The following is a 27,813-nucleotide window of genomic DNA, read 5'->3' on the forward strand; positions in this document are numbered from 1 at the left end:
AGGGTTGCAGGCAGATCTTGTGCGACCTGTAGGAATATTTGCGGGACAGAGCCCAGAGACAGCTGGGGGGGCAAGGCCAGAGAGGAGTCGGTAGAAGATGGAAAGACCACCAACCTGCCTGCGGTGAGTGAGTGAGAGGCCCTTGGAGTTAGCTTCATCACGGGAGATTCCAATGATTCTGAATGCTTTGGTTTCAACAGCGTGAAGACGAGCTAGAAGTGAGGCAGGAGCACCAGCCCAGAGGGGAGAGCAGTATTCCATTGAGCTGCGGATGAAAGCCTTGTATGTGCTGAGGAGCTCAGGTGTGCCAAGGAAGGACTTCGCACGACGGAGGATGCCCAGTCGGCGACTGGCTTTGGAGGCCAGATTTGAAATGTGGTTTTCCCAGGAAAGATCATGGCAGATAGTGAGTCCCAAAAGCTTGAGTGACAGAACTTCTTGGAGAGGATTATTCAGAAAGTGGATGGGACAGTTGTCCAGTCGGTTTTTTCGGAGAGACATCGTAAGACAATGACCCTAAACATACCAGTAAATCCACCAAGGAATGGCTGAAAAGAAAGAAATGGAGGGTTCTGGAATGGCCAAGTCAAAGCCCTGATCTAAATCCCATCGAGATGTTGTGGGGGGATTTGAAACGAGCTGTGCATGTAGAAGAAACCCCTCAAACATCGCACAGCTGAAATAATCCTGCATGGAGGAGTGGGCAAAACTTTCTCCCAGTCGATGTCAGAGACTGGTGGACAGCTATAAGAAACGCCTACTTGAGGTTGCTTCTGCCAAAGGGGGCAATACCACCTATTAGAGCCAAGAGTGGACTTACTTTTTCCACATGCGAAATTTGCATTTATGTTTATTTAAATTATACAATGGACTACAAAATGTAAATGTTTCATGATATTTGTTATGTTATATCACCTTTATCTATCAATATTGTTGAAATGAAGATCAAATAGCTGTATGTTGAAATATGTTGAAAAAGTCAAAACTTTACATGGGGTGTACTTACTTTTTCACGTGACTGTATATGCAGGAGGCCATCACAGGTAGCAAGCCTTTTAGCCTTGTAGTTGCTACCTTATAGTTGCCACCTTTTAGTTGCCACCTTGTAGTTGCCACCTTATAGTTGCCTCCTTTTAGTTGCCACCTTATAGTTGCCACCTTATAGTTGCCACCTTATAGTTGCCACCTTATAGTTGCCACCTCTGCCACCAAAAGTTGACAGAGGTTATGTGTTTTTTTTCTGTTTGTCTGTTTGTCTGCAGGTTATCTCAAAAAGTTGTGGACAGATTCGGACAAAATTTGGTGACCAGGTTGAGTGCGTGAACCGGACGAATGGGTTTGATTGCCCCCATCGCACCACGGAGCGAAAGGGGGAATATGGTTTTCCCCTCCGTCCGTGTGTGCGTCCGTCCGTCCGTGCGTGTGTGCGTGCGTGCGGATGTGCATGCATGCATGCGTGCATAAGCGTAGGACCGAATTCTAATTTGGTGTGTGGGTGCAACCCACGTCAAAATCCAAGATGGCTGCCGCCATGTATGTCTGATGCCATGTATGTCTGAACCTTGTGAGTGGAATATCTTGAAAAATAAACAAACTACTAACTTCTAATCTGGTGTGTCGGTGTATCTACCCATAAGGGAGAACGCTATTGAAAATTGGGTCGCCACGTCTAAATCCAAGATGGCCGCCTCTATATATACTCAAAGGCAAAAGTTATTGTGACACACAAACAACAAACAGAATCAGTGTTAAACTTTTACTGCCGCGAATGAAATGTTATTACATGGAAAGACAAATGTTTCAAGGTATGGTAACGATCAACAGTCCATAAGAACAGCACACCTGGCATATGTAAATGAACCACAACACAAGAGGGGGTTCACAAGCAAGTTCACATGGTCAGTAGCGAGTGTGTCCACCTTGTGCATTGATGCAGCCCTGGCACCTTCGCCTCATTGAGGCCACTAAACGTCGATGAAAGTCCTGGGGAAGATCATTCCATATCCGAGAAAGGATTTGGCGGAGTTCCTGCAGCGTTGTTGGAGGATTCGGATGACGTCGTAAACGTCGCTCCATTTCATCCCAGACGTGTTCAATGGGTGACAAATCAGGGATCTTGCGGGCCAGGGTAACACATTAACATTGTTCTGATTAAGATACAGCTGTACAACTCGAGCAACGTGTGGTCTGCTCCACTGGAGACATCGACGTCGATGTTCTGGCGTTAGAATTGGCCGTCGGGCTGGGCGTCTTGCAAGGATGCCGTAGACGCGTGGACGTCGTCGAACTGTTCTCGCAGATGCACCTCTGTTGCCAGGTATGGTACGGGCTGTAAGGGTTACTGGCTGGAACCTGTATCGGAGGTGCGTGGTTCGAATCCATCAGTCTTGACGTGGGGTCATTACTGGTGGGCGACCACTACAGGGACGGTCTATAACTTGATTGTTTTGCTGAAAACGTCGCCATAAGTGCCAAATGGTGTTTCTATGGACGTTGAATCGACGAGCAACGTCACGCTGCGAGGTACCAGACTGAAGAATACCTATAGCTCTCCATCAGTCATTTTCCCCGAGGCGTGGCATGTCGAACTTGTTCCAGAACGATGAATAGAGGTGTTTTTCTGACTTCTGCACTTCTTAAGACTGCATTGAGTGGAAATGATAAGCGTCTGGTTGTCTGGCCTTTTGAAGTGAACATTGCTGGCCATTTTTCTCGAATATGTCATGCTCCTTGCAAATTTCGTGCAATTCGAACAACAACTGCTTGGTTGCGTTTCTTCGACCATTTTAACAAACTCTTTCTCTGGTTCAAATCCAAAAATTCATTCACAAGATTACCAATGAAAAAATTCCATGTCACAATAACTTTTGCCTCTGAGTATATATGTCTGAACCTTGTGAGCGAAATATCTTGAAAAATAAGCGAAGTACCAACTTCTAATCTGGTGTGTGGGTGTATCTACGCATAAGGAAGAACGCTATTGAAAATTGGGGCGCAACGTCAAAATCCAATATGGCCGCCTTGCGTCTTCCACTTTGTCAACTCACATCACTTCACCGACGGGGGACCGAGGGGTAACGCTTGTTTTAGTGAAGATCCTGATCCGGATACTGGACCTTTTCAATTTTCTCAGTGATTTTTCACCATTGGGTAAAAAGTAGGTAAAAAAATTTATTAGGTAAAAAATCAGATCCAGATGAGGCCGATCCCTATCGGTGCGATACAAAAGGTGTACTGTTCATGGTCTCGCATGTATGCGTTCTACCCAGCACCATTATACTTTGTCGAGGATCTATCTCGTTAATTCTGAGGATCAAACAAGGAAGTACTATGTATCATTTTTGAAGTCTTTGGTATGATTTGTCCGGGCTCGAATCACCTGTGTCCCAGACCCTGCATCAGTCTGCTGGTTTACTGCTTTACCTTGTTGTTGTTGTATTCCCTCCACCTGTTCCGTTATTTCTATTTGAATATTTAATTTAGGTTATGACGTCATCTCTGACTGTTCAGCCATTTTTGTTTCAACTGATGACTCCCATTTACCTTTGTGACCACAGTGGGAGGAGATCAGCGAAATCGATGACCACAACCGGCCAATCCGCACATTCCAGGTGTGCAACGTCCTCGCTCCAGCACAAAATAATTGGCTCTTGTCCGGCTACATCGAACGCGGCTCTGCCCGTCGTCTCCTTGTTGAACTCAAGTTCACGCTCCGAGATTGCGCCAGCATACCTGGGACGCCAGGCACCTGCAAGGAAACCTTCAACCTGTACTATGTGAATGCTGACGGACCCGAGGACGACGCCGTTCCACTCCCATCGCCAAACGAGCCCCGTTTCCACAAGATCGACACTGTTGCTGCTGATGAAAGCTTCACACAGGTATGGACATATCCGGTCTCTAACTTCCAAAATATTTCAATAACATCATCCTACTGTGCTGTAGACCAGGTAGAATAAAATACTTCATATGTGCATTCCATGTATTCATTGATTCATACCTGTCATTGGTCAATGCCCGATCTTGTAGCACACTCACCTCTAACCTGTCTAGCCTGGGTTTGAAATCCCGGCCCGGCTATAAACCGTCATCCAGGTGTGTCACAGACTGGGTCATTCATCCATGTGTGTCTCTCCGAATTAGGCGGTGGACGTTAAAGATCACACGGTGTCCTTCGCGAAGAGTAGGTGAGCTATCGCTCAAAACCATCCGTCCCTAGTGGTCAGGAGCAGTCTTTACTAGCATTGCAGGTGTGCCACAGTAATGATGCAACCAGCAGGTGAAATACTTAGTGTGTGTGTGTGTGTGTGTGTGTGTTGCTTTTATGTCTTTTTGTTAAACTCTAGGTTTATTTATAATTGTTTTGAAAGTATCACCACACTCACTGTACAGGATATATCAGTTGGCATCAGAAGAATAATCAATAATTGCTTGTGCAGGGTAAACAGCATCTGACATTTGGTTTGAATGTTTTTTGGAGGGTACCACATGCTGATGCAGTGCCCCATGTGGATTGATGCAAGAAGTTCATACTTGTCTCAGGTGCTGAAGCATGCATCGACCAGCTTAATGTCTCCTCCAAAAGGGATCCACTCCAGGATGCAGAACCTTGCTTGTGAAGCATCAGGACAGGTGGTCAGTTATAAATGGATGGAGAATCAAAGGCAGACGAGACGGCTGAAAGGTGGCCATATTACCTCTCTGCTCCCCTGTACCACCTCTCCAGGATAAATGAAGAGGAAGAATAATATAGCTGCATGTACAAGAACCACAAAGTTCATTAATTTTAAATTCCATTGATCTGTGACATCCACAGCACATTGAGTACAGGAAGAAAACTTACCTTGATATATTATTCAACAATAGGCCCTCACCTATCCTGACTTGTCCCAGTTATATTTCAAAGTTTCCTCTTACAGAAAATGGTACACCAGTTGATTTTAAATAAATTTGCAATGATGAACTTTGTGCTAAGTAAATCCACATATTACTTTTTAATCATCAAATATAATCTCCCATATTTGCATTAAGCATCACTCAAGGAACTGCAACTCAAAATGTGTCATTTGATGAACAATCCAATGTGACATGGCACTGTTGAAATAAAGTTCCCAATCCCTGTCTCTGTCTCTGTCTGTCTTTGTCTTTCTCTCCCTTGCTGTCTTTCTTTCTCTTTCTCTCTCTCTCTCTCTCTCTCTCTCTCTCTCTCTCTCTCTCTCTTTCTCTCTCTCTCTCTCTCTCTTTCTCTCTCTCTCTCTCTCTCTCTCTCTCTCTCTCTCTCTCTCTCTCTCTGTCTCTGTCTCTGTCTGTGTCTCTCTGTGTCTCTCTGTGTCTCTCTGTCTCTCCTTCCCCTCCGACCACCCCCTTCACCCGTAGGTTGATGTGGGTGACCGGGTCTTAAAGCTGAACACGGAAGTGCGTGATGTTGCAGGCCTCAGCCATCCAGGCCTTTATTTGGCATTCCAGGATGTGGGTGCGTGTGTTGCGCTGGTTGCTGTACGTGTATTTTACAAGCGCTGCCCAGCAGAAGCCCGTGGCCTTGCCAGGTTCCCCGAGACGCCATCGGGCCCAAACGCCTCGGCCCTGGTCGGCGTTCCAGGGATGTGCGCTCCACACTCGCAGCCAGAGGGTCCCGAACCACCCGGTGGGCCCCGCATGTACTGCAGTGCCGACGGAGAGTGGCTTGTGCCTATTGGGAAGTGTGTCTGTGCCGCTGGCTACGAGGACATTGGAGGGGAATGCCGTGGTGAGTGAAGGGGTGCATTGGGACGAAGGTTAATCAGGATTTTTCATCGGTGTGCTAAAATATCATTTATATCATGATGTTTGGGTATCAGACAAACCGTCAAATAAATTATTATGTGAAAACACTTATAAGTTACGAGCTGAAAGCACCCGGCGTTGCCCGGGTTCTTTTTGAATGAATTTACAACTATAATTCAGCTTTTACTCGCGGCCGTAGAAGATTGACTACTATAATTCAGCTTTTACTCGTGGCCGTAGAAGATTGACTGCTATAATTCAGCTCAGCTTTTAATTGTGAAATTGGCTCAGCCCGGCCGAAGCGGCCTCGACCAGCCTCGCCACCTAGCCTATAACATTCCTGGGGCCTGTCCCGACATTTTCAGTTCTTTTTGAATGAATTTACTACTATAATTCAGCTTTTACTCACGGCCGTAGAAGATTGACTACTATAATTCAGCTCAGCTTTTAATTGCGAAATGGGCCCGGCCCGGCCGAGGTGGCCTCGACCGGCCTCACCACCGAGCCTATAACCTTCCCGGGGCCCGTCCCAACATTTTTTGTTTTAGAGGTTTCCTGTTATCTTTCACCGTTCAGGAGATTAGCGCATGCAGACAAACAAACAAACAAACAAAAACTTTCTTTTATATATATAGATAGATAACCTTAAACTACAAACTTGTTCCACAAGAGCTTTCTATACTAGTTTCTATATTCCTTGAAATCATCATCAGAGTAGGTATGCATTCCTGATCAAAGGTGGTGATGATCAAACATATTCAGAATAATGTACGACTTCCAAATGACTGCAGATAGAAGAGATGAAGGTATCCGTAAACAGACGAGATCAAGGGAGCCATCTCTGCTCTGTTAAAATAGCTCAACGCTGAACTTTTGTTTCCTCAGTTTTCGTTTTATCTCCGTGGCAAAACGCTCATGATGCTCAGACTCTGCACTTTCCGCAGTTTACTCCAATCGTAATCCATGTGAAAAGAAACATCTTCTAATATCTTCATCCAATAGGGGTTATACGTACAAGCTCCTCGATGGTCCTTTGGCCACTTCATAAATATATCAACAAAATAAACAACTAGATATGGCCATTTGATCTCAAACATCTGAGCGTTTTTCGGATTTTGTCACAAAGTGTACTCGAGAAGGCCTGATTTGATAACTTTTCAAAAATGTCCGAGACAAGGTCCCAGCATTGCGACATTGACGAGGGCTAATTGTCCTTGAAAAGCAACTGCTCCTATTTCCTGATGAGGCAAAGCACACGCCGTGCCTATTTTCGAGTTGTCTCGCTCAGTGTTCCAAAATTGGAAGTGCAGATGCAAGTGTGAAACAATGGATTTGCAAAATCCGTATTTCATGGCTGTCACCAGTTCTGGAAAAAATGTGTAAGTGCTGGTAACGGCTTGTAATGACTACTTGCCCGATGTCTCCTGCCATGCAATTTAGCTGCCGACACCTCGCAGGCCTCACCGCATCATTAGAAACTGGTCTTCTAAGTGAAAAGGTTCTTTCAGGATGCAGCTTTAGGAAAAAAAGCCTGGCACAAATATCATTCAATTATGGCCCGTGACGATTGATAAAACATCGCACCGAATAATTTGCCTTCCAACATGGAATTTCCATCTTTTTTCTTTATTCCATGAGCACTCAACTGCCTAATGTTTCTTTTCGCCAAAATAATTGTGAGTCTGTTTTAAACAATCGCTCTTAACATACAAAGCAAACTCATTAATGTCGCGAAAATAATCTGCTTGGCAGACGTTGTCGAGTTGGTGTCTGGTGATGGACACCAACAGGAATATATAATTGGTTCATAACAAGTCCGTGCCTGGCACTGCTTCGCCCTGGTGAATCCGGCTCGAGGTATCTGTCAAAGGCAGATCACAGAATCGCCTCTTTGTATTTTCTAGGAAGTCTGCCAAGGCTGGATGTCTTAACTCTCTTTTTAAAGAAAAGGCCAAGGTTCCTCACCCCCCTCTTCCTGTACCCACAATACACCACCTCGCTGAAAGCAACCGATAGCAAGCAACCCTCCATCCTGCCAGGGAAGATATATTCCAAGCCTCTTTGGCACCTCCACTGCTACCTGTCCTGATGGCATCAATACCCTTATAATTAGAAATGGTTCAACATACCTGGTCTACTCAAACCTCTACTATTTGCAGGTCATTTTTCTGAAGGGCCCCAATCATGAGAAATCACCAGCATTATGACTTGATTCTCATAAATCATCCCAAACTGACCCTTATAATCATACTGTACATCAGTCAGCCTTCCAATTAACAAGCAAAATAAAGACATTGGCAACTCCAGGAGATATTAAGACATCATTTTCTTTCTCCAACAAGACTCATTTTTCCCGATATAAGTCTTTTGAAGAAGTTCAGTCGCTCAAACTTTTGGGCCTCACCATCAGTCACAATCTCTCATCGGTGAAGCACATATCAAAGTTGGCCTCCAAAGCTGGCCCCAACTGGGCATCCTCCAGTCTTTCCTTGGCAGATCTCAAATTCTAACAATGTACAAGGTCTTCATCTGTTGCTCCATGGAGTACTGCTGTCTCCATTTGGACTGATGTCCCTTACAACTTTCACAGCTGGATACCATGGAGACTAAGGCCCTCAATATAATTGCAATCCCCCCCCCGCAATGAATCTGAGTCTTTGGGCATGTTACTCCAGCATTGAAGACAACTTTGGGGTCTCTCTTTGTTCCGCCACTTCCTTTGTGGGTGTGCACCCCCTAGCCTAGCTGTGCCTTCCCCTTCCTCATGTTTCTACAGGCTGCACACTGTCTGCACACTGTCTGCCAGTATTAACAAATTCTGGCAAAACGACCAAAATCAAGCCTCACTGCTCATCTCCACACTTTTCCCCTCTTTTACCTCACCTGTGGGAGAAAGGTCCTCAACCTGTTAAATAGCTTTCTTCCCTCCAGGGCTTCAAGATGGCTGTCCAACTCCTCCTTAATCATTCCTCATCCATACTCTTGATTTTTTGACCCTCATTTCCCCCCTGTAAACCCAACCCTTCGCTGTTATTGTGTTTTCTCCCCTCTCCCTAGGGCCTAGACACACCTTTCCATTTTTTGCTCCATTTCTGTTTCATCCACGGTTTTCCCTTCCTCTTCATTCACTCCGTTCTTGCTGTGTTTGAGTTGGTATCCAGCTTATTACACCTTGTAGCCTTCTCCTTACCGCTCACCCATTCCTCCTCCAAGTGTCCCTCCACCGAGTCCCTCTACCCAGCTCGTGGTGCATTTCCCCACTTTCTACTGTGTTCCGTCCTGTTCTACGTTGTGTTCCACTTCTTCCACAAGCCTCTGATTTGTATACAAAAAAACCTGATTTTCATCCATCAATTTGGCTTCTGCTCAGCAGCTCAGGTCATTCCACCTTCAACATGCTACTTCTTCTGTGTCAGCAATGGATGTACCAGGTACATCCTCAATCTCAAACAACACGTCAAGACTATCTCACTGGACATCTGAAATGCATTTAATTCTCTTGCACCCCTCTCACATTTATAAATTGTCGTCAAATGGTGTCTTGGGTTCCGTCCTAAACTCACGAACAGATTTCCTGTGTGCTCTCAAGCAGTGGGTTCCTTTGGACAAAATGCTATCCGATGGCATACCTCTGGAGGCCATTGTCCCTCCAGGTTGCATTATGAAACTAATCCTGCTTTTATATACCGTGTGTCAATGATACATCTTACTGGGACTGGCAAATCCATTATATCACTTTGCAGATAACTCCAGTTTTTGTAGGATTGTTATGCAGGATACTCCTCTGCTCAGCAAATTTTGCAGACCCCCCTCTTCCAGGCAGGTTGAGGCATCAACCCTCTCTGCAAATCTGTATAAAATTAGAGAGTTCCAGGATCACTGATCATCTCCACTCATTCATTCCTTTTTTCCCAATCTGTGGAATGAACTTCCACATTCTCTTTAATGAACTTCCAATTCTCATTCTTCCTTCCAGATTCTTTAGGACAGCTCTTCACCATCATCTCAGATTGTCCCAAATAAAAAACCACAATATTTTCTACCCTCGTTAAACCCCCACCCCGCCCTAACCCGCCCCAATCCTTCAGTGCTCTTACACAAACCTCGAATATGTATACAAACAAAACACGTTAACCTGCTCGGTGTTCAAGTGTATACTTTAATTGAAATAAAATTATGATTTTAAAGTTCCTTTAAAAATAATTCCAGAAGTTTAGCGCTATTGAAGCAGTCTTACACAATGCCCTTATACACCGCCTTATTTAACATGTCGAAGTAGTGATAATCTTTAGGATTTTTAGTGACAAGAAGGAGATTTGTGTTCTACATTGTTTAATTATATAATTTAATTTAAATAAAATAACGATTGTCAACGTCATATAAATAAATAAATTCTGCGTTTTACTGCCGTTTTACTGCCGTTTTACTGCCGTTGACACAGTGTCTATTACACCACCCTATTTAACACCTTATTTTAGTTATTTGTGCCTGTTGTTTGTTTCTTTTATAACATCCTAAAAAACATTAAGTTTCTGGTTGCAACGATTTCCAATTTTGTCTGACTGCCATGCAGACAGACAGAGAATTTTTTTTATCTCACTCCTCTACCTGCGCATTTACAATCGGGTAAATCCAGAGCCCAGGTACAGTAAAACGGCAGGTTTGTTTTCCGATTTGTGTTCAAATATAACATCCAATTTAATTTCAATTTGTTCATCGATCAAAAAACTGACATTTGTGGACAGAAGGTCAGACAGACAGACACAAACCAATTGCTTAACCCCGCTTCTCGCTCCGTGTGCGCAGGCTAATATGCAACCTGTCATCTACCTGTAAGATTGATTTTAGTACAATAAAGAGCCATATTCTCACTTTTCCACTCCATAGAAACCATCAGTGAAATCCCCCATTTATATCTGTATTCTGGGAGAAGTACAGTGTCGTGAGCTTTTGGGCCTCACTGTCGGATACAAACTGCCCTAGGCGGACGCTATCTCCAAGCTGCCTTCCGGCCAGCACCTCAGAAGTATCTGCGGAGCCAAGTCCTTCCTCTGGCATCCTTAGCTTATAATGGCGTACAAAGCATTCATCACGAGTGTATTGGATTATTGAACCGCACTGTTGACTGGTGCCATTGCTTCTCAATTTGCTCCCCTTGATGCCATGGAATCTGTAGCTCTTTTTGTCACTGTCAACTCGCCTCGTCTGTTTCACTCGATGTCTGTTTCTTGTTCAACGTCGGTAGTTTGGTATCCTTGCAGGTTTCTCTACTGGCTCTATTCTGATCTTGCACCTCATGACCTCTCACCTCTCTGCCTAATCTCCGTGTCACACACACACACACACACACACACACACACACACACACACACACACACACACACACACACACACACCGAACCTGCAATCCGTGTCACACACCCAACCTGCAGTCCATGTCACACACCCAACCTGCAGTCCGTGTCACACACACACACACACACACACACCCACCGAACCTGCAATCCATGTCACACACCCAACCTGCAGTCCGTGTCACACACAAACCTACCGAACCTGCAGTCCGTGTCACACACAAACCTACCGAACCTGCAGTCCGTGTCACACACACACACACACACACCGAACCTGCAATCCGTGTCACACACCCAACCTGCAGTCCATGTCACACACAAACCTACCAAACCTGCAGTCCGTGTCACACACAAACCTACCGAACCTGCAGTCCGTGTCACACACACACACACACACACCCACCGAACCTGCAATCCATGTCACACACCCAACCTGCAGTCTGTGTCACACACAAACCTACCGAACCTGCAATCCGTGTCACACACCCAACCTGTCGACTAAATTTCGTCTGAATCTGTCCATAAGATTTTGAGATATCCTTCTCACAGACAAACAGACAGGGATGACAACATAATCCTAATCCACCTTTGGTAGCGGCGGTAAATATAATAAACAAATATTCAAACAAGAAGGCGTCATGTGGAGCACGATATTTGCAAAATCCGCCCCCCCCCCCCAAAAGTTTCCATTGATACAGCAAATTGTCCATTTCATGAAGATTAAAATTTACAATCTTGATCAAAGCTCGGGTCAACAGGATGAAAAGTGACGATTTTTCAGATGAAAAATGATGATTTTAGAAGTTTGACCTTGAGTTGACCTTTGACCTCAAAAATAGTTGGTTTCCCAATTCAGTGAGGCAATACACAAATGCTGTTCTATTTTCAAGTCAATCGGATGAAAATTGATGGGTTTTCAGATGAAAATTAATGATTTCGGAAGTTTGACCTCGAGTTGACCTTTGACCTTTTCACCTCAAAAAGGTTGGTTTTCCTATTTAGTGAGGCAGTATGCAAATGTTCAATTTTCAGGTAAATTGGATAAAAATTGACGGTTTTTCAGATGTAAAATGATGATTGTGGAAGTTTGACCTTGAGTTGACCTTTGACATTTTGACCACAAAAATAGTATGTTTCCCAATTACTGACTCGATATGCAGATGCTGTTCAATTTTCAAGTCAATCGGTTGAAAATTTACGGCTTTTCAGATTAAAATTGGTGATTTTTAAAATTTGACCTTGAGTTGACCTTTGACCTTTTGACCTCAAAAACACTTCATTTCCCAATTTAGTGACTCAATATACAAATGTTATTCAATTTTCAAGTCAATCGGATTTAAAATGGCGATTTTAGAAATTTGACTTCCAGATGACCTTTGACCTATGAGCTCAAAATCAATAGGCTTCTCAATTGGGACGACCTATACAGCTTGGTGAAGTTTCTTGACGATCGGTTTTGAATTGTGACCTGTAGGCCGGTGACAAACAGACAGACAAACAGACAGACAGAACCACAAACGCAATCGACCAATAAAATTGAAAAATCTTCGATTTTGCAAGTAACAAGGTGTTTGACATGTTAACAGTTTGTCAAGAATGCAGTTCAAGTAAAGATAATAGAGCAGTTTAGAAAGACTAACAATTATAAACATGACTGATCTATTCAAGTCTGTAGGTATGAGTGCGCTCCGTTATTGTGATCCAAAGGTAGGAGTGTGCTCCGTTATTGTGATCCAAAGGTAGGGGTGTGCTCGGTTATTGTGATCCAAAGGTAGAAGTGTGCTCCGTTATTGTGATCCGTAGGTAGAAGTGTGCTCCGTTATTATGATCCAAAGGTAGGAGTGTGCTCCGTTGTTGTGATCCGTAGGTAGGAGTGTGCTCCGTTATTGTGATCCAAACGTAGGGGTGTGCTCGGTTATTGTGATCCAAAGGTAGAAGTGTGCTCCGTTATTGTGATCCGTAGGTAGAAGTGTGCTCCGTTATTATGATCCAAAGGTAGGAGTGTGCTCCGTTGTTGTGATCCGTAGGTAGGAGTGTGCTCCGTTATTGTGATCCAAAGGTAGGAGTGTGCTCCGTTATTATGATCCAAAGGTAGGAGTGTGCTCCGTTATTGTGATCCAAAGGTAGGAGTGTGCTCCGTTGTTGTGATCCGTAGGTAGGAGTGTGCTCCGTTATTATGATCCAAAGGTAGGAGTGTGCTCCGTTATTGTGATCCGAAGGTAGGAGTGTGCTCCGTTATTGTGATCCGAAGGTAGGAGTGTGCTCCGTTATTGTGATCCAAAGGTAGGAGTGTGCTCCGTTATTGTGATCCGAAGGTAGGAGTGTGCTCCGTTGTTGTGATCCGTAGGTTGGAGTGTGCGCCGTTATTGTGATCCGAAGGTAGGAGTGTGCTGCGTTATTGTGATCCGAAGGTAGGAGTGCGCTCCGTTGTTGTGATCCGTAGGTAGGAGTGTGCTGCGTTATTGTGATCCGAAGGTAGGAGTGCGCGCCGTTATTGTGATCCGAAGGTAGGAGTGTGCTGCGTTATTGTGATCCGAAGGTAGGAGTGCGCTCCGTTGTTGTGATCCGTAGGTAGGAGTGTGCTGCGTTATTGTGATCCGAAGGTAGGAGTGCGCGCCGTTATTGTGATCCGAAGGTAGGAGTGCGCTCCGTTGTTGTGATCCGTACGTAGGAGTGTGCTCCGTTATTGTGATCCAAAGGTAGGAGTGTGCTCTGTTGTTGTGATCCGTAGGTAGGAGTGTGCTCCGTTATTGTGATCCGAAGGTAGGAGTGTGCTCCGTTATTGTGATCCAAAGGTAGGAGTGTGCTCCGTTGTTGTGATCCAAAGGTAGGAGTGTGCTCCGTTATTGTGATCCAAAGGTAGGAGTGTGCTCCGTTGTTGTGATCCGTAGGTTGGAGTGCCCTCCGTTATTGTGATCCGAAGGTAGGAGTGTGCTCCGTTATTGTGATCCGAAGGTAGGAGTGTGCTCCGTTATTGTGATCCGAAGGTAGGAGTGTGCTGCGTTATTGTGATCCGAAGGTAGGAGTGCGCGCCGTTATTGTGATCCGAAGGTAGGAGTGCGCTCCGTTATTGTGATCCTAAGGTAGGAGTGTGCTCCGTTATTGTGATCCAAAGGTAGGAGTGTGCTCTGTTGTTGTGATCCGTAGGTAGGAGTGTGCTCCGTTATTGTGATCCGAAGGTAGGAGTGTGCTCCGTTATTGTGATCCAAAGGTAGGAGTGTGCTCCGTTGTTGTGATCCAAAGGTAGGAGTGTGCTCCGTTATTGTGATCCAAAGGTAGGAGTGTGCTCCGTTGTTGTGATCCGTAGGTTGGAGTGCCCTCCGTTATTGTGATCCGAAGGTAGGAGTGTGCTCCGTTATTGTGATCCGAAGGTAGGAGTGTGCTCCGTTATTGTGATCCGAAGGTAGGAGTGTGCTCCGTTATTGTGATCCGAAGGTAGGAGTGTGCTCCGTTATTGTGATCCGAAGGTAGGAGTGTGCTCCGTTATTGTGATCCGAAGGTAGGAGTGTGCTCCGTTATTGTGATCCGAAGGTAGGAGTGTGCTCCGTTATTGTGATCCGAAGGTAGGAGTGTGCTCCGTTATTGTGATCCAAAGGTAGGGGTGTGCTCGGTTATTGTGATCCGAAGGTAGGAGTGTGCTCCGTTATTGTGATCCGAAGGTAGGAGTGTGCTCGGTTATTGTGATCCAAAGGTAGGAGTGTGCTCCGTTATTGTGATCCGAAGGTAGGAGTGTGGTCGGTTATTGTGATCCGAAGGTAGGAGTGTGCTCCGTTATTGTGATCCAAAGGTAGGAGTGCCCTCCGTTATTGTGATCCGAAGGTAGGAGTGTGCTCCGTTATTGTGATCCGTAGGTAGGAGTGTGCTCCGTTATTGTGATCCAAAGGTACGAGTGTGCTCCGTTATTGTGATCCGAAGGTAGGAGTGTGCTCCGTTATTGTGATCCGAAGGTAGGAGTGTGCTCCGTTATTGTGATCCGAAGGTAGGAGTGTGCTCCGTTATTGTGATCCAAAGGTAGGAGTGTGCTCCGTTATTGTGATCCGAAGGTAGGAGTGTGCTCCGTTATTGTGATCCGAAGGTAGGAGTGTGCTCCGTTATTGTGATCCAAAGGTAGGAGTGTGCTCCGTTGTTGTGATCCGAAGGTAGGAGTGTGCTCCGTTATTGTGATCCGAAGGTAGGAGTGTGCTCCGTTATTGTGATCCGAAGGTAGGAGTGTGCTCCGTTATTGTGATCCGAAGGTAGGAGTGTGCTCCGTTATTGTGATCCGTAGGTAGGAGTGTGCTGCGTTATTGTGATCCGAAGGTAGGAGTGTGCTCCGTTATTGTGATCCGAAGGTAGGAGTGTGCTCCGTTATTGTGATCCAAAGGTAGGAGTGTGCTCCGTTGTTGTGATCCAAAGGTAGGAGTGTGCTCCGTTATTGTGATCCGAAGGTAGGAGTGTGCTCCGTTATTGTGATCCGAAGGTAGGAGTGTGCTCCGTTATTGTGATCCGAAGGTAGGAGTGTGCTCCGTTATTGTGATCCGTAGGTAGGAGTGTGCTGCGTTATTGTGATCCGAAGGTAGGAGTGTGCTCCGTTATTGTGATCCGAAGGTAGGAGTGTGCTCCGTTATTGTGATCCAAAGGTAGGAGTGCCCTCCGTTATTGTGATCCGAAGGTAGGAGTGTGCTCCGTTATTGTGATCCGAAGGTAGGAGTGTGCTCCGTTGTTGTGATCCGAAGGTAGGAGTGTGCTCCGTTATTGTGATCCGAAGGTAGGAGTGCCCTCCGTTATTGTGATCCGAAGGTAGGAGTGTGCTCCGTTATTGTGATCCGAAGGTAGGAGTGTGCTCCGTTATTGTGATCCAAAGGTAGGAGTGCCCTCCGTTATTGTGATCCGAAGGTAGGAGTGTGCGCCGTTATTGTGATCCGAAGGTAGGAGTGTGCTCCGTTATTGTGATCCGAAGGTAGGAGTGTGCTCCGTTATTGTGATCCAAAGGTAGGAGTGCCCTCCGTTATTGTGATCCGAAGGTAGGAGTGTGCTCCGTTATTGTGATCCGAAGGTAGGAGTGTGCTCCGTTATTGTGATCCAAAGGTAGGAGTGCCCTCCGTTATTGTGATCGGAAGGTAGGAGTGTGCGCCGTTATTGTGATCCGAAGGTAGGAGTGTGCTCCGTTGTTGTGATCCGAAGGTAGGAGTGTGCTCCGTTATTGTGATCCGAAGGTAGGAGTGTGCTCCGTTATTGTGATCCGAAGGTAGGAGTGTGCTCCGTTGTTGTGATCCGAAGGTAGGAGTGTACTCCGTTATTGTGATCCGAAGGTAGGAGTGTGCTCCGTTATTGTGATCCGAAGGTAGGAGTGTGCTCCGTTATTGTGATCCGAAGGTAGGAGTGTGCTCCGTTATTGTGATCCGAAGGTAGGAGTGTACTCCGTTATTGTGATCCGAAGGTAGGAGTGTGCTCCGTTATTGTGATCCGAAGGTAGGAGTGTGCTTGGTTATTGTGATCCGAAGGTAGGAGTGTGCTCCGTTATTGTGATCCGAAGGTAGGAGTGTGCTCCGTTATTGTGATCCGAAGGTAGGAGTGTGCTCCGTTGTTGTGATCCGTAGGTTGGAGTGTGCGCCGTTATTGTGATCCGAAGGTAGGAGTGTGCTCCGTTATTGTGATCCGAAGGTAGGAGTGTGCTCCGTTATTGTGATCCGAAGGTAGGAGTGTGCTCCGTTATTGTGATCCGAAGGTAGGAGTGTGCTCCGTTATTGTGATCCGAAGGTAGGAGTGTGCTCCGTTGTTGTGATCCGTAGGTTGGAGTGTGCGCCGTTATTGTGATCCGAAGGTAGGAGTGTGCTCCGTTATTGTGATCCGAAGGTAGGAGTGTGCTCCGTTATTGTGATCCGAAGGTAGGAGTGTGCTCCGTTATTGTGATCCGAAGGTAGGAGTGTGCTCCGTTATTGTGATCCGAAGGTAGGAGTGTGCTCGGTTATTGTGATCCGAAGGTAGGAGTGTGCTCCGTTATTGTGATCCGAAGGTAGGAGTGTGCTCCGTTATTGTGATCCAAAGGTAGGAGTGTGCTCCGTTATTGTGATCCGAAGGTAGGAGTGTGGTCGGTTATTGTGATCCGAAGGTAGGAGTGTGCTGCGTTATTGTGATCCAAAGGTAGGAGTGCCCTCCGTTATTGTGATCCGAAGGTAGGAGTGTGCTCCGTTATTGTGATCCAAAGGTAGGAGTGCCCTCCGTTATTGTGATCCGAAGGTAGGAGTGTGCTCGGTTATTTCCTTTCCTTCCAATTCATTTTATCTCATCCTGACGTCTCTTCCTTCCACCCTTCTCCCAAACTCCCTACCCGACATCTTCTCCCATATCCTTCCCTTTTTCCATATCTCACTCTGATTTTTAAAATAAATTTTAACCTCCCAACCCCTACACCTCCTCATATACCTAATATGTAGTTGGCACCTTGTCAAGTCTTGCATCCAAAAAAGGTACCTAGTGACAGGATGTGGAGTCAGTACAAATGTGTAGAAAAGGGATTTAGTGGGTTTCTCCGAAAGGTACCTTCCGTTTATGCACATAAAGCAAAAACTCAGATGTACATTCAGGGACATGAGCTGCCAGATGAAGAGTGAAGAGAACACAGCAGCAGTGACGTGAACATGCAACTTACGAGCATGAAGGATGTCAGCCGCCATGAGTGGAAGGAGTCAAACAAATTCCCAGATATAAAGGGCAATTCTGATTCTGATTCTGATTCTGTTTCCGATTCTGATTGTGATTGTGATTGTGAGTGTGATTCCGATTCCGATTGTGATTGTGATTCTGATTGTGATTATGATTGTGATTCAGATTGTGAGTGTGATTGTGATTGCGATTGTGATTATGATTGCGATTCAGATTGTGAGTGTGATTGTATTTGTGATTGTGATTGCGATTGTGATTGTGATTGCGATTGCGATTGTCATTGCGATTGTCATTGTGATTGTCATTGCAATTGTCATTCTGAATGCGATTGTGATTGTGATTTGCATTGTGATTGTGATTGTGATTCTCATTGTGATTGTGATTCTCATTGCGATTGTGATTGTGATTGTGATTCTGATTCTGATTGTGAGTGTGATTGCGATTGTGATTGCGATTGTCATTCTGATTGTGATTGCGATTGTGATTGTGATTCCCATTGTGATTGTGATTGTGATTCTCAATGCGATTGTGATTGTGATTGTGATTGCGATGTACAATTATCCAGAGCGGCGTCGATGGTGCTGAAGCAGTTTCTTTCTTGGCAAGGGTCATACTGGGTGGTTTGCCATTGCATTCCCAGCAGTAGTCAGGGCAGGAATTTGTAATTTGCTCATGGTGCCAGTAATAACTCGCCCCCTCTTCATCAAGGTCACCGTGGGGTCTTTAACGTGCACCAACTAATGCTTGCAGATGGGAATCCCAGTTTAACGTCCATCCGAGGTAGAGCGCACACACATCGATGAATAGGCCTACCTGTGAGGATGACAGTTTATAGCTTTTTCAACGTCAAGATTGAGTTTAATTGCATTTTCTCAAGGTTCCTTAACCATTCTGTAAATATGGACATTTCAAAATGTATGGCTATTGCAAATCAAATTCCATTCATTGCATGCCAAATGATACAGCAGTGGCCTCATGAAAAGAAAAATGGACTCGCCTCGGAAATGTTGCAGGTTCAAATCCAGGTGAAGACCGCATTGTTCAAGATTTGGTCTCTAAGCTGATGAATTCTCCTAGATTGTTATTAAAAATATACATATCAGTTGCAGATCAACAATTACCTTCAGCAAGTGGTTTATCTGCTATCCTTGCCTGGTCTGGTGTACATGTGACATCAGCCCGCAAATTATGAACGATGCCCTCAAAGTTACTTGGAATCTGTACAGAAATACCACCTCCATTCAGCACTGCCCAAAATTCCCACTAACTGAATATATAATTAAAAAACATCCCATTTTCTACAATATCAGGAGAATTTTTCTCTTATATATACATATACAGGGAACGTCAGGGTGGTATGACGATTTTCAGAAAACTCGTACACAGTTATTTTTAGTCGAATTTCTATTTATTTATTTTTCTAAGACTACATATATAATGCCATTTAATACACTGATAACAAAGACATTTAAAAAATGTAATTCATGTTTGAAAAATGACATCATCTAAATGGCGGCCGTTCTTGTCCAAGCATTCTTGCAGACACGCGGAAAAGTTGTCCATAGACCTTTCAACCATGGCAAGTGGCATAGCTCGAATTTCTCTGGTGATGGCATCTGAAAGGGTCTCAAGAGTGCGTGGTTTTTCAATGTAAACCTTAGCTTTCAGGTAACCCCATAAAAAATAGTCACAGGGTGAAAGATCGGGTGATCGAGGGGGCCACTCCACATCCCCACGGATTGAAATGAGGTGCCCTGGAAATTGTTCTCTTAATAAGGCCATTGATTCTCTTGAGGTATGGCAAGTAGCCCCATATTGCTGAAACCAAACTGTAGGGAGGTCAATGCGACGTCGTCTCAATTCAGGCAGTAAGAACTCGCGCAACATTGTAACATAACGTTGTGAGTTGACTGTCACAGTGTGTCCGCCTTCCTTGAAAAAATAAGGCCCAATTATGCCGAATCGGACTATTCCGGCCCACACAGTGACTCGCTCGCAGTGCAGGGGTCTTTGATGGAGTTCTCGCGGATTTGTTGCTGACCAAATATCGGGAATTTTGCTTGTTTACACTTCCCGACAAGTGAAAATGCGCCTCATCACTCATGATGAGAACAGTGTCATCCCTCAGCAGTTCCAGCTTTCTTTCTGCGAACGTAAACCACCGTACGAAATCATTCTGCTGCACTTCTTGAACCACCATGATTTTGTATGCGTGATAATGAAGGTCCAAGTGCAAAATTCGACGAACTGATCTGTCTGACACCCGTAGAGCGCGAGCGTGCCATACCGCTGACCGACGAGGGCTGGCCTCCACAGCTTGTCGAACCCTTTCGATGTTTTCCGGGGTCCTAACGGTTCGATCACCTCCCCGACCTGCTCCCGGCCTCACTGATCCAGTTGTCCTGAAGTTTTTTACCCACTTCAATATTGTGTTTCGAGACGGAATGGCACCACGTCGACCAACATTGAAGTGAGTACGAAATCTGCGCTGTGTAAGCACCACCGAACTACCCGTTTGAATAAACGTCTCAACAACAAAGACGCGATGTTCAATCGTCCACAACTCCATGGGTACTGAAATGGCACCTAACAACGAGTGACCAACAGCCATCACGCATGTGCTAGACCCCCCACTTGCATTGTTATACCCAATTCAAACATGAATTACATTTTTTAAATGTCTTTGTTACAGTGTATTAAATGGCATTATATATGTAGTCTTTAGAAAAAATAAAAATTGAAATTCGACTAAAAATAACTGTGTACGAGTTTTCTGAAAATCGTCACACCTCCCAGTCGGAGCCTGTATATATTTGAATATATAATTTAAAAAACATCCCATTTTCTACAATATAAGGAGTGTTTTTCTCTTATATATACATATATATATTTGAATATATAATTTAAAAACATCCCATTTTCTACAATATCAGGAGTGTTTTTCTCTTATACATATATATATATATATATCTATATTATAATAGCCGTAGATGATTCTGTCTGTCTGTCTGTCTATCTGTTGGGTGTCTGTCCGGGGTGTGGCTTACTTGGTTTGCAGAGTAGCTCCACCCATAGCTCCACCCATTCTGGGAGTGGCTATAAACAAATATCCACCATTTTATTAACTCGCATAGCTTTGAGTCCTGTTTTGTAGGCCCGTGGTGTCTTGCTCTCCCCCAGTTTTATTTCAAATCAAATTCGATAAATCATTTCATTTTTCACAGTCGCTAACATAGTTTTAGACTCGGTTGAAAAAAAACGGGAAGAAAATCCGATGAAAGTTGCCGTTTATAGAACGAAATGAATTCTCAAAGGCCTGTAACTTCAAGGCCATTGAGTCTCTCTCATGCCTTTATCTCCAATCTAACTCACCATATGATTTCATTTTTATCGATGGTTTTACTTTTAGACTCGGTGTCAGCAATAATTGAGAACAATCCACACACGCGGGAAAATGCAGAGATATATTTTTTAAAATCGCGTCATGGTGTATCATACACCGCCCAACATGACACCGCCGGCAATGTGTCGATATATATTAAAAATTCGCTTTTGCTTTTCCGTTATGATATATTACTATTTCGTTTGATGATAGTCGTCACAAAAACGTCAACAATGATGCCGACATATATTTCTTCGTTTTTATTTCATTCAACATATTAGCCGGAAGTAAAATATGTTTCAGGAAATTACCGAGAGATATTTCTTCGTTTTTTTTATTAGTTATGTGCGCATACACTTTAAATAGGTTTATTTGAAATCTTTAATTTTCCACAAACATTCCACACACGCGGGAAAATGCAGAGATATATTTTTTAAAATCGCGTCATGGTGTATCATACACCGCCCAACATGACACCGACGGCAATGTGTCGATATCTATTTTAAATTCGATATATCATTTCATTTTTCACAGTCGCTAACATAGTTTTAGACTCGGTTGAAAAAAAACGAGAAGAAAATCCGATGAAAGTTGCCGTTTATAGAACGAAATGAATTCTCAAATGCCTGTAACTTCAAGGCCATTGAGTCTCTCTCACGCCTTTATCTCCAATCTAACTCACCATATGATTTCATTTTTATCGATGGTTTTAGAGTCGGTGTCAGCAATAATTGAGAACATTCCACACACGCGGGAAAATGCAGATATATTTTTTTAAAATCGCGTCATGGTGTATCATACACCGCCTAACATGACACCGACGGCAACGTGTCGATACATATTAAAAATTCGATATATCATTTCATTTTTCACAGTCGCTAACATAGTTTTCGACTCGGTTGAAAAAAAACGGGAAGGAAATCCAATGAAAGTTGCCGTTTATAGAACGAAATGAATTCTCAAACGCCTGTAACTTCAACTTCAAGGCCATTGAGTCTCTCTCACGCCTTTATCTCCAATCTAACTCACCATATGATTTCATTTTTATCGATGGTTTTGGACTCGGTGTCAGCAATAATTGAGAACATTCCACACACGCGGGAAAATGCAGAGATATATTTTAAAAAATCGCGTCATGGTGTATCATACACCGCCCAACATGACACCGACGGCAACGTGTCGATATATATTAAAAATTCGCTTTTGCTTTTCCGTTAAGATATATTACTTTTTCGTTTGATGACAGTCGTCACAAAAACGTCAACAATGATGCCGACATATATTTCTTCGTTTTTATTTAATTCAACATTATTAGCCGGAAGTAAAATATGTTTCAGGAAATTACCGAGAGATATTTCTTCGTTTTTTAAAATTAGTTATGTGCGAATACACTTTAAATAGGTTTATTTGAAATCTTTAATTTTCCACAATATAATTTACTTGCCATTTATCATTTGATGATTACGAGACAAATTCCTCTTGTGGATCGTGACAATTCATGCGCTGCGTGGAAACTTCTATTTCCAAAATGAATGAGACGATCGATGAAGAACGCAGACTTGAACAGGATGCAGCAAGAAAACGAATGAGACGGGCGAACGAGTCCATCGACGAACGTCAATGCAAACTTGCGGGGTCACCCGTGGGAATCCCACGGGCATGGATGTGTGTGACATTTCGACATATTGAGTTAGATGCTGCACATTCATTTTTACAAAATGGTTACTGGCAAGTCATCAGATCCAGAAATGGTGTAAAAACCACCGTTTAGAGGCCATTTTCCCCCGCAAAGCGGGGGTTGGCCTTTTCGGGGACCGTGGTAGTTGTTGTTTTTTTCTCCCCTTTTTGAAGCAATGCTTTACGGCCGGATGCCCTTCCTGACGCCAACCCTTTTTGCCGCCTTCAACGACAAACAGGGAATTACCAGTGAACTGGTACTCAATTAGCCGACCTCGGAAGGATGACAGGCTGAGTCAACCCCCCTGGCATTAATTCGGCGATCGACCGAGATTCGAACCCAGGATCCTAAGCCGGCACCCTAGCCGCTAGCCCAACACCAGAAATGGTGTCATGAACACAATTTATTTACGCACAAGCACAAAAGCAAGACGGGCCGATTTCCGATTCCGACGGGCCGACGGGCGAGACGGGCCGATTTCCGATTCCGACGGGCCGATTTGGAGCAAGAAAAAGAACGAGACGGGAGAAAAAGGAGAGAAACGAGACGGGGAAAGCCGATTGGAGAGGCGAGTGAGGCGCGATTGGAGAGGAGTGTGAGGCGCGATTGGAGAGGAGTGTGAGGCACGATTGGAGAGGAGTGTGAGGCGTGATTGGAGAGGAGTGTGAGGCACGATTGGAGAGGAGTGATTGGAGGGGAGTGTGAGGCACGATTGGAGAGGAGTGTGAGGCACGATTGGAGAGGAGTGTGAGGCACGATTGGAGAGGAGTGTGAGGCGCGATTGGAGAGGAGTGTGAGGCGCGATTGGAGAGGCGTGTGAAGGATTGCAGAGGAGAGGAGTGTGAGGGATTGGAGAGGTGAGGGATTGGAAAGGAGAGGGATGTGAGGGTTTGGAGAGGAGAGGAGTGCTAGGTGGAGAGAGGAGAGTGTCAGGTGGAGACAGGAGAGTGTCAGGTGGAAACAGGAGAGTGTCAGGTGGAGAGGAGTGAGGGGTCACATATTATGTGAAATAACTAAATTCACACCATTTCTGGATCTGATGACTTGCCAGTAACCATTTTGTAAAAATGAATGTGCAGCATATAACTCAATATGTCGAAATGTCACACACATCCATGCCCGTGGGATTCCCACGGGTGACCCCGCTAGTATATATATATATATATATATATATATATATATATATATATATATATATATATATACTAGTGGGGTCACCCGTGGGAATCCCACGGGCATGGGACGTGTGTGACTTTTCGACATATTGAGTAGATGCTGCACATTCAATTTTACAAAATGGTTACTGGCAATTCATCAGATCCAGAAATGGTGTAATGAACTCAATTTATTTATTTCACATAATATGTGACCCCTCACTCCTCTCCACCTGACACTCTCCTCTCTCCACCCTCATGCCTCTCCAATCCCACTCCTCCTCACACTACTCTCCAATACATCCTCACACTCCTCTCCAATACCTCCTCACACTCCACTCCAATACCTCCTCACACTCCTCTCCAATCCCTCACACTCCTCTCCAATCCCTCACACTCCTCTCCAATCCCTCATACTCCCATCCAATCGCTCCTCACTCACCTCTCCAATCGCTCCTCACTCTCCTCTCTAAACAGCCCTCACTCTCCAACCCCTCGCTCCTCTCCAACCCCTCACTCCTCTCCAACCCCTCACTCCTCTCCAACCCCCAGCTCCTCTCCAACCCCTCACTCCTCTCCAACCCCTTGCTCCTCTCCAACCCCTCGCTCCTCTCCAACCCCTCGCCCTCTCCAACCCCTAGCTCCTCACTCTCCAACCCCTCGCTCCTCTCCAACCCCTCGCTCCTCTCCAACCCCTCGCTCCTCTCCAACTCCTCGCTCATCTCCAACCCCTAGCTCCCCTCCAACCCCTAGCTCCTCTCCAACCCATCGCTCCTCTCCAATCCCCGCTCCTCTCCAACCCCTCGCTCCTCTGCAACCCCTCGCTCCTCTCCAACCCCTCGCTGGAATGAATGCCAGTTCAAACAGGATTACCTTTACTTCCGTATAATAATGATGAATGAAATAATAATGAAGAAATATCTGTCGGCAATTTCCCGTCTGTGGCGATACGTGAAAGAAGCTATGCCCCTCTCTCCACATTATTGTGACGACGTATAAATTAAATATTTCATCGTGACGATTGTCATCAAATGGAAAAGTCCGCCACGAATTTTTAATATATCGCCATTTTCCCATCTGTTATTTTAGGCGGTGTATGACCGACCGTGCCGCGATTTTTATAAATATGTCTCGGCATTTTCCCGTGTGTGCGTGAATGTTCTCATTTATTTCTGACACCGAGTCTAAAACCATCGATAAAAATTAAATCAGATGGTGAATTCGAGATAAAATCATGAGGGTGACTCAATGAATGGGCTTTATTTTACAGGCCTTTGAGAAATCATATCGTTCTATAAGCGGAAACTTTCATGGGATTCTATTCCCGTTTTTTTTCAACCGACTCTAAAACTATGTTAGCGACTGTTAAAAATGAAATCATATATCGAATTGGAGTTGAACTAAAACTGTGTGAGAGAGAAAGATGGCACGGGCCTAACTAAACAGGCCTCAAAGCTATTCGAGTTGATAAAACGGTGGATATTTGTTTAGTTGAAGCCTCTCCAAGAATGGGTGGAGCTACTGTGTAAACGGAGTAAGCCACACCCCCAGACAGACAGACAGACAGACAGAATCACCTTCGCCTATTATAATATAGATATTTGAATATATAATTAAAAAACATCCCATTTTTTACAATATCAGGAGTGTTTTTCTCTTATATATACATATTTATTTGAATATATAATTAAAAAACATCCCATTTTCTACAATATCAGGAGTGTTTTTCTCTTATACAGACTTGGCATTTAATATGGAATATATATATTTTTTCTTGACTTTGGTTTACTTTCTGAACTCGGTATATCAATCTGGTGAGTTTATTTTACGCTTCAGTGATTTCTTTGTTAAAAGAACCATGTCACTGATTGTCTGTCGCAGCAAGAAGTCAATAACAGGATTATATCACAGGTGGCGTCACAAAATGTACGGACAGGTACATTTGATGATTGGCTTCACAATCGGGTATATAAGGGTTGTTGCGTTCTGTATTAGTGGAAAACAAGTGCTGCACGTCTACAAAAGTTATTGCCGCTTCCCCTGGAGATGGTCCGTCAACTCGACAATGCTGTTTGTCATTTAGTGGTGGCTTTACGAAATTCCGGCATGAAACAGCGTGCTATTGCTCGGCAGTATGGCATCACTCAAGGTCAGGTGTCAAAGATCCTGAAACGAAATGCTCAGAGGGGTGTCCCTACTCCAATACCGAGGTCAGGACGTCCCCGCAGAACCACAAGGAGGGATGATCGCCAGCTGCACCGGTTAGTCCGCAATGGCCATACCAAGTCAGCTAATCGGCTTAGGGCTGAGTGGCAGCAACTGACAAATGTGCCTTTATCCAGAAGGCTAGTCAACCAACGACTGGTTCAAGCAGGCTATCGTGCCAGGCATCCCCTGAGAAAGCCACGTCTGACCAGACAACACCGCCAGCGCCGATTGCAGTGGGCCAGAGAGCACCGTCAATGGCAGCCAGGACACTGGAATCACGTGATCTTCAGTGAAAAGTCTAGATTTCTGGTCTATCGTCAATATGGCCACGTCCGAGTGCGCAGACAAGTGCATGAAGCCTACAACGAAGATTGTATAGTGCCAAGAGTCCAAGCTGGAGGTGGTGGAATGACCGTTTGGGCTGCTTTTCATACAGGGGGCAAAACTGACCTGGTTGTTCTGAATGGAAACCTGAACCAGTTCAAGTGCAGGGTCATTCTGGAAGAAACATTGCTTCCATTTGCTCGTGCAGCCTTTCGAGGAAACTTTGTCTTCCAAGATGACAATGCACGGCCTCATCGTGCTCGCATGATCCAACACTTTCTTGCTGACCGTGGTGTAGAGCATATGGAGTGGCCTGCCATGTCCCTGGATATGAATCCGATAGAGAACTTGTGGGCAGAATTAACGCATCAAATTGACCACTTGGACCAGCAGCCGACCTCTGTGCGTGAATTGCAGCAGGCTATTGTAACTGCATGGCAAGCGATTCCTGTCCAAACCTTGGCAAATCTCGTGAACAGCATGCCTCAATGTGTACGTGCTCTCCTGAATGCTCGTGGGGGTTACACGAAGTACTGAACTGTAATTTTACTGTCCGTAATCCCAGTCGTAATTTAACTTTTGTTTTTGTTAAAAAAAAATTTTTTTGCTAATGTGCAAAATAAAGAGATACTTCTGGAAAACGCACAGAAGTTTAACACAGTACTGTCAATGAATTGAGTTCGATATCAGTTTACATCACTTTCCAGGATCAATTTATTTGCTTTGAAATGTCAAATGTGGTTTTTGTTTCTTTTAAAGGTCACATTAACAAAATCTAGAATAATTTCAACATAATTCCAATGAACTTTTGGTTCTAAGTCATCTTGAAAAGTAAGTTCACCCCCACAAAAAAAAGAATCCATATTAAATGCCAAGTCTGTATGTACATATATATATATATATATATATATATTTGAGTCCCACATTGATTTTATTGCCAAATTTAGAAATAATTCCCATTTTGCTCAAGTACACGGTCTAGCGTCATTGTGAAGGTAGTAGAGAAATTTAAATAAAAATTGGGCAGCAATTGATCATCGTATTCCGTTTGCGTCATGGCAAGAAAATAGCCCCAGGAAAGCCTGCACCGAGACTCCCTCGACACTTTGAAGCACTGGGCTAATTTCCACTGCCAATCCCTGCCTTTGCTCATTTCATGTAAGTGGTTGGTAATTGTGCCAGGCTTGCGCACTGGTTGCCAGGTCAACCTTGAGGTCAAAGACTCTTTGCCTGGGCCCAGAATAAGCAACGGATGTTGAAGAGGCTCATGGCACCATGGAGATATCGCAAAATGACTGCGGAACA

At 44.6% G+C, this 27,813-nt stretch overlaps 1 protein-coding gene across 1 annotated transcript in view; it reads left to right on the forward strand.

Moving 5' to 3' along the window:
* Positions 1-27,813, forward strand: part of LOC137422874 (ephrin type-A receptor 5) — a 224,919-nt gene that overhangs the window by 72,689 nt on the left and 124,417 nt on the right. The window contains exons 3-4 of the mRNA XM_068109498.2: positions 3,558-3,881; positions 5,377-5,746. Coding sequence (XP_067965599.2) covers positions 3,558-3,881; positions 5,377-5,746 — 694 coding nt within the window. The remainder of the gene's footprint in view (positions 1-3,557; positions 3,882-5,376; positions 5,747-27,813) is intronic.

This window comes from Myxine glutinosa, chromosome 3 (genome assembly GCF_964187855.1).
Source record: "Myxine glutinosa chromosome 3, kmMyxGlut1.1, whole genome shotgun sequence".
NCBI lineage: Eukaryota > Metazoa > Chordata > Myxini > Myxiniformes > Myxinidae > Myxine > Myxine glutinosa.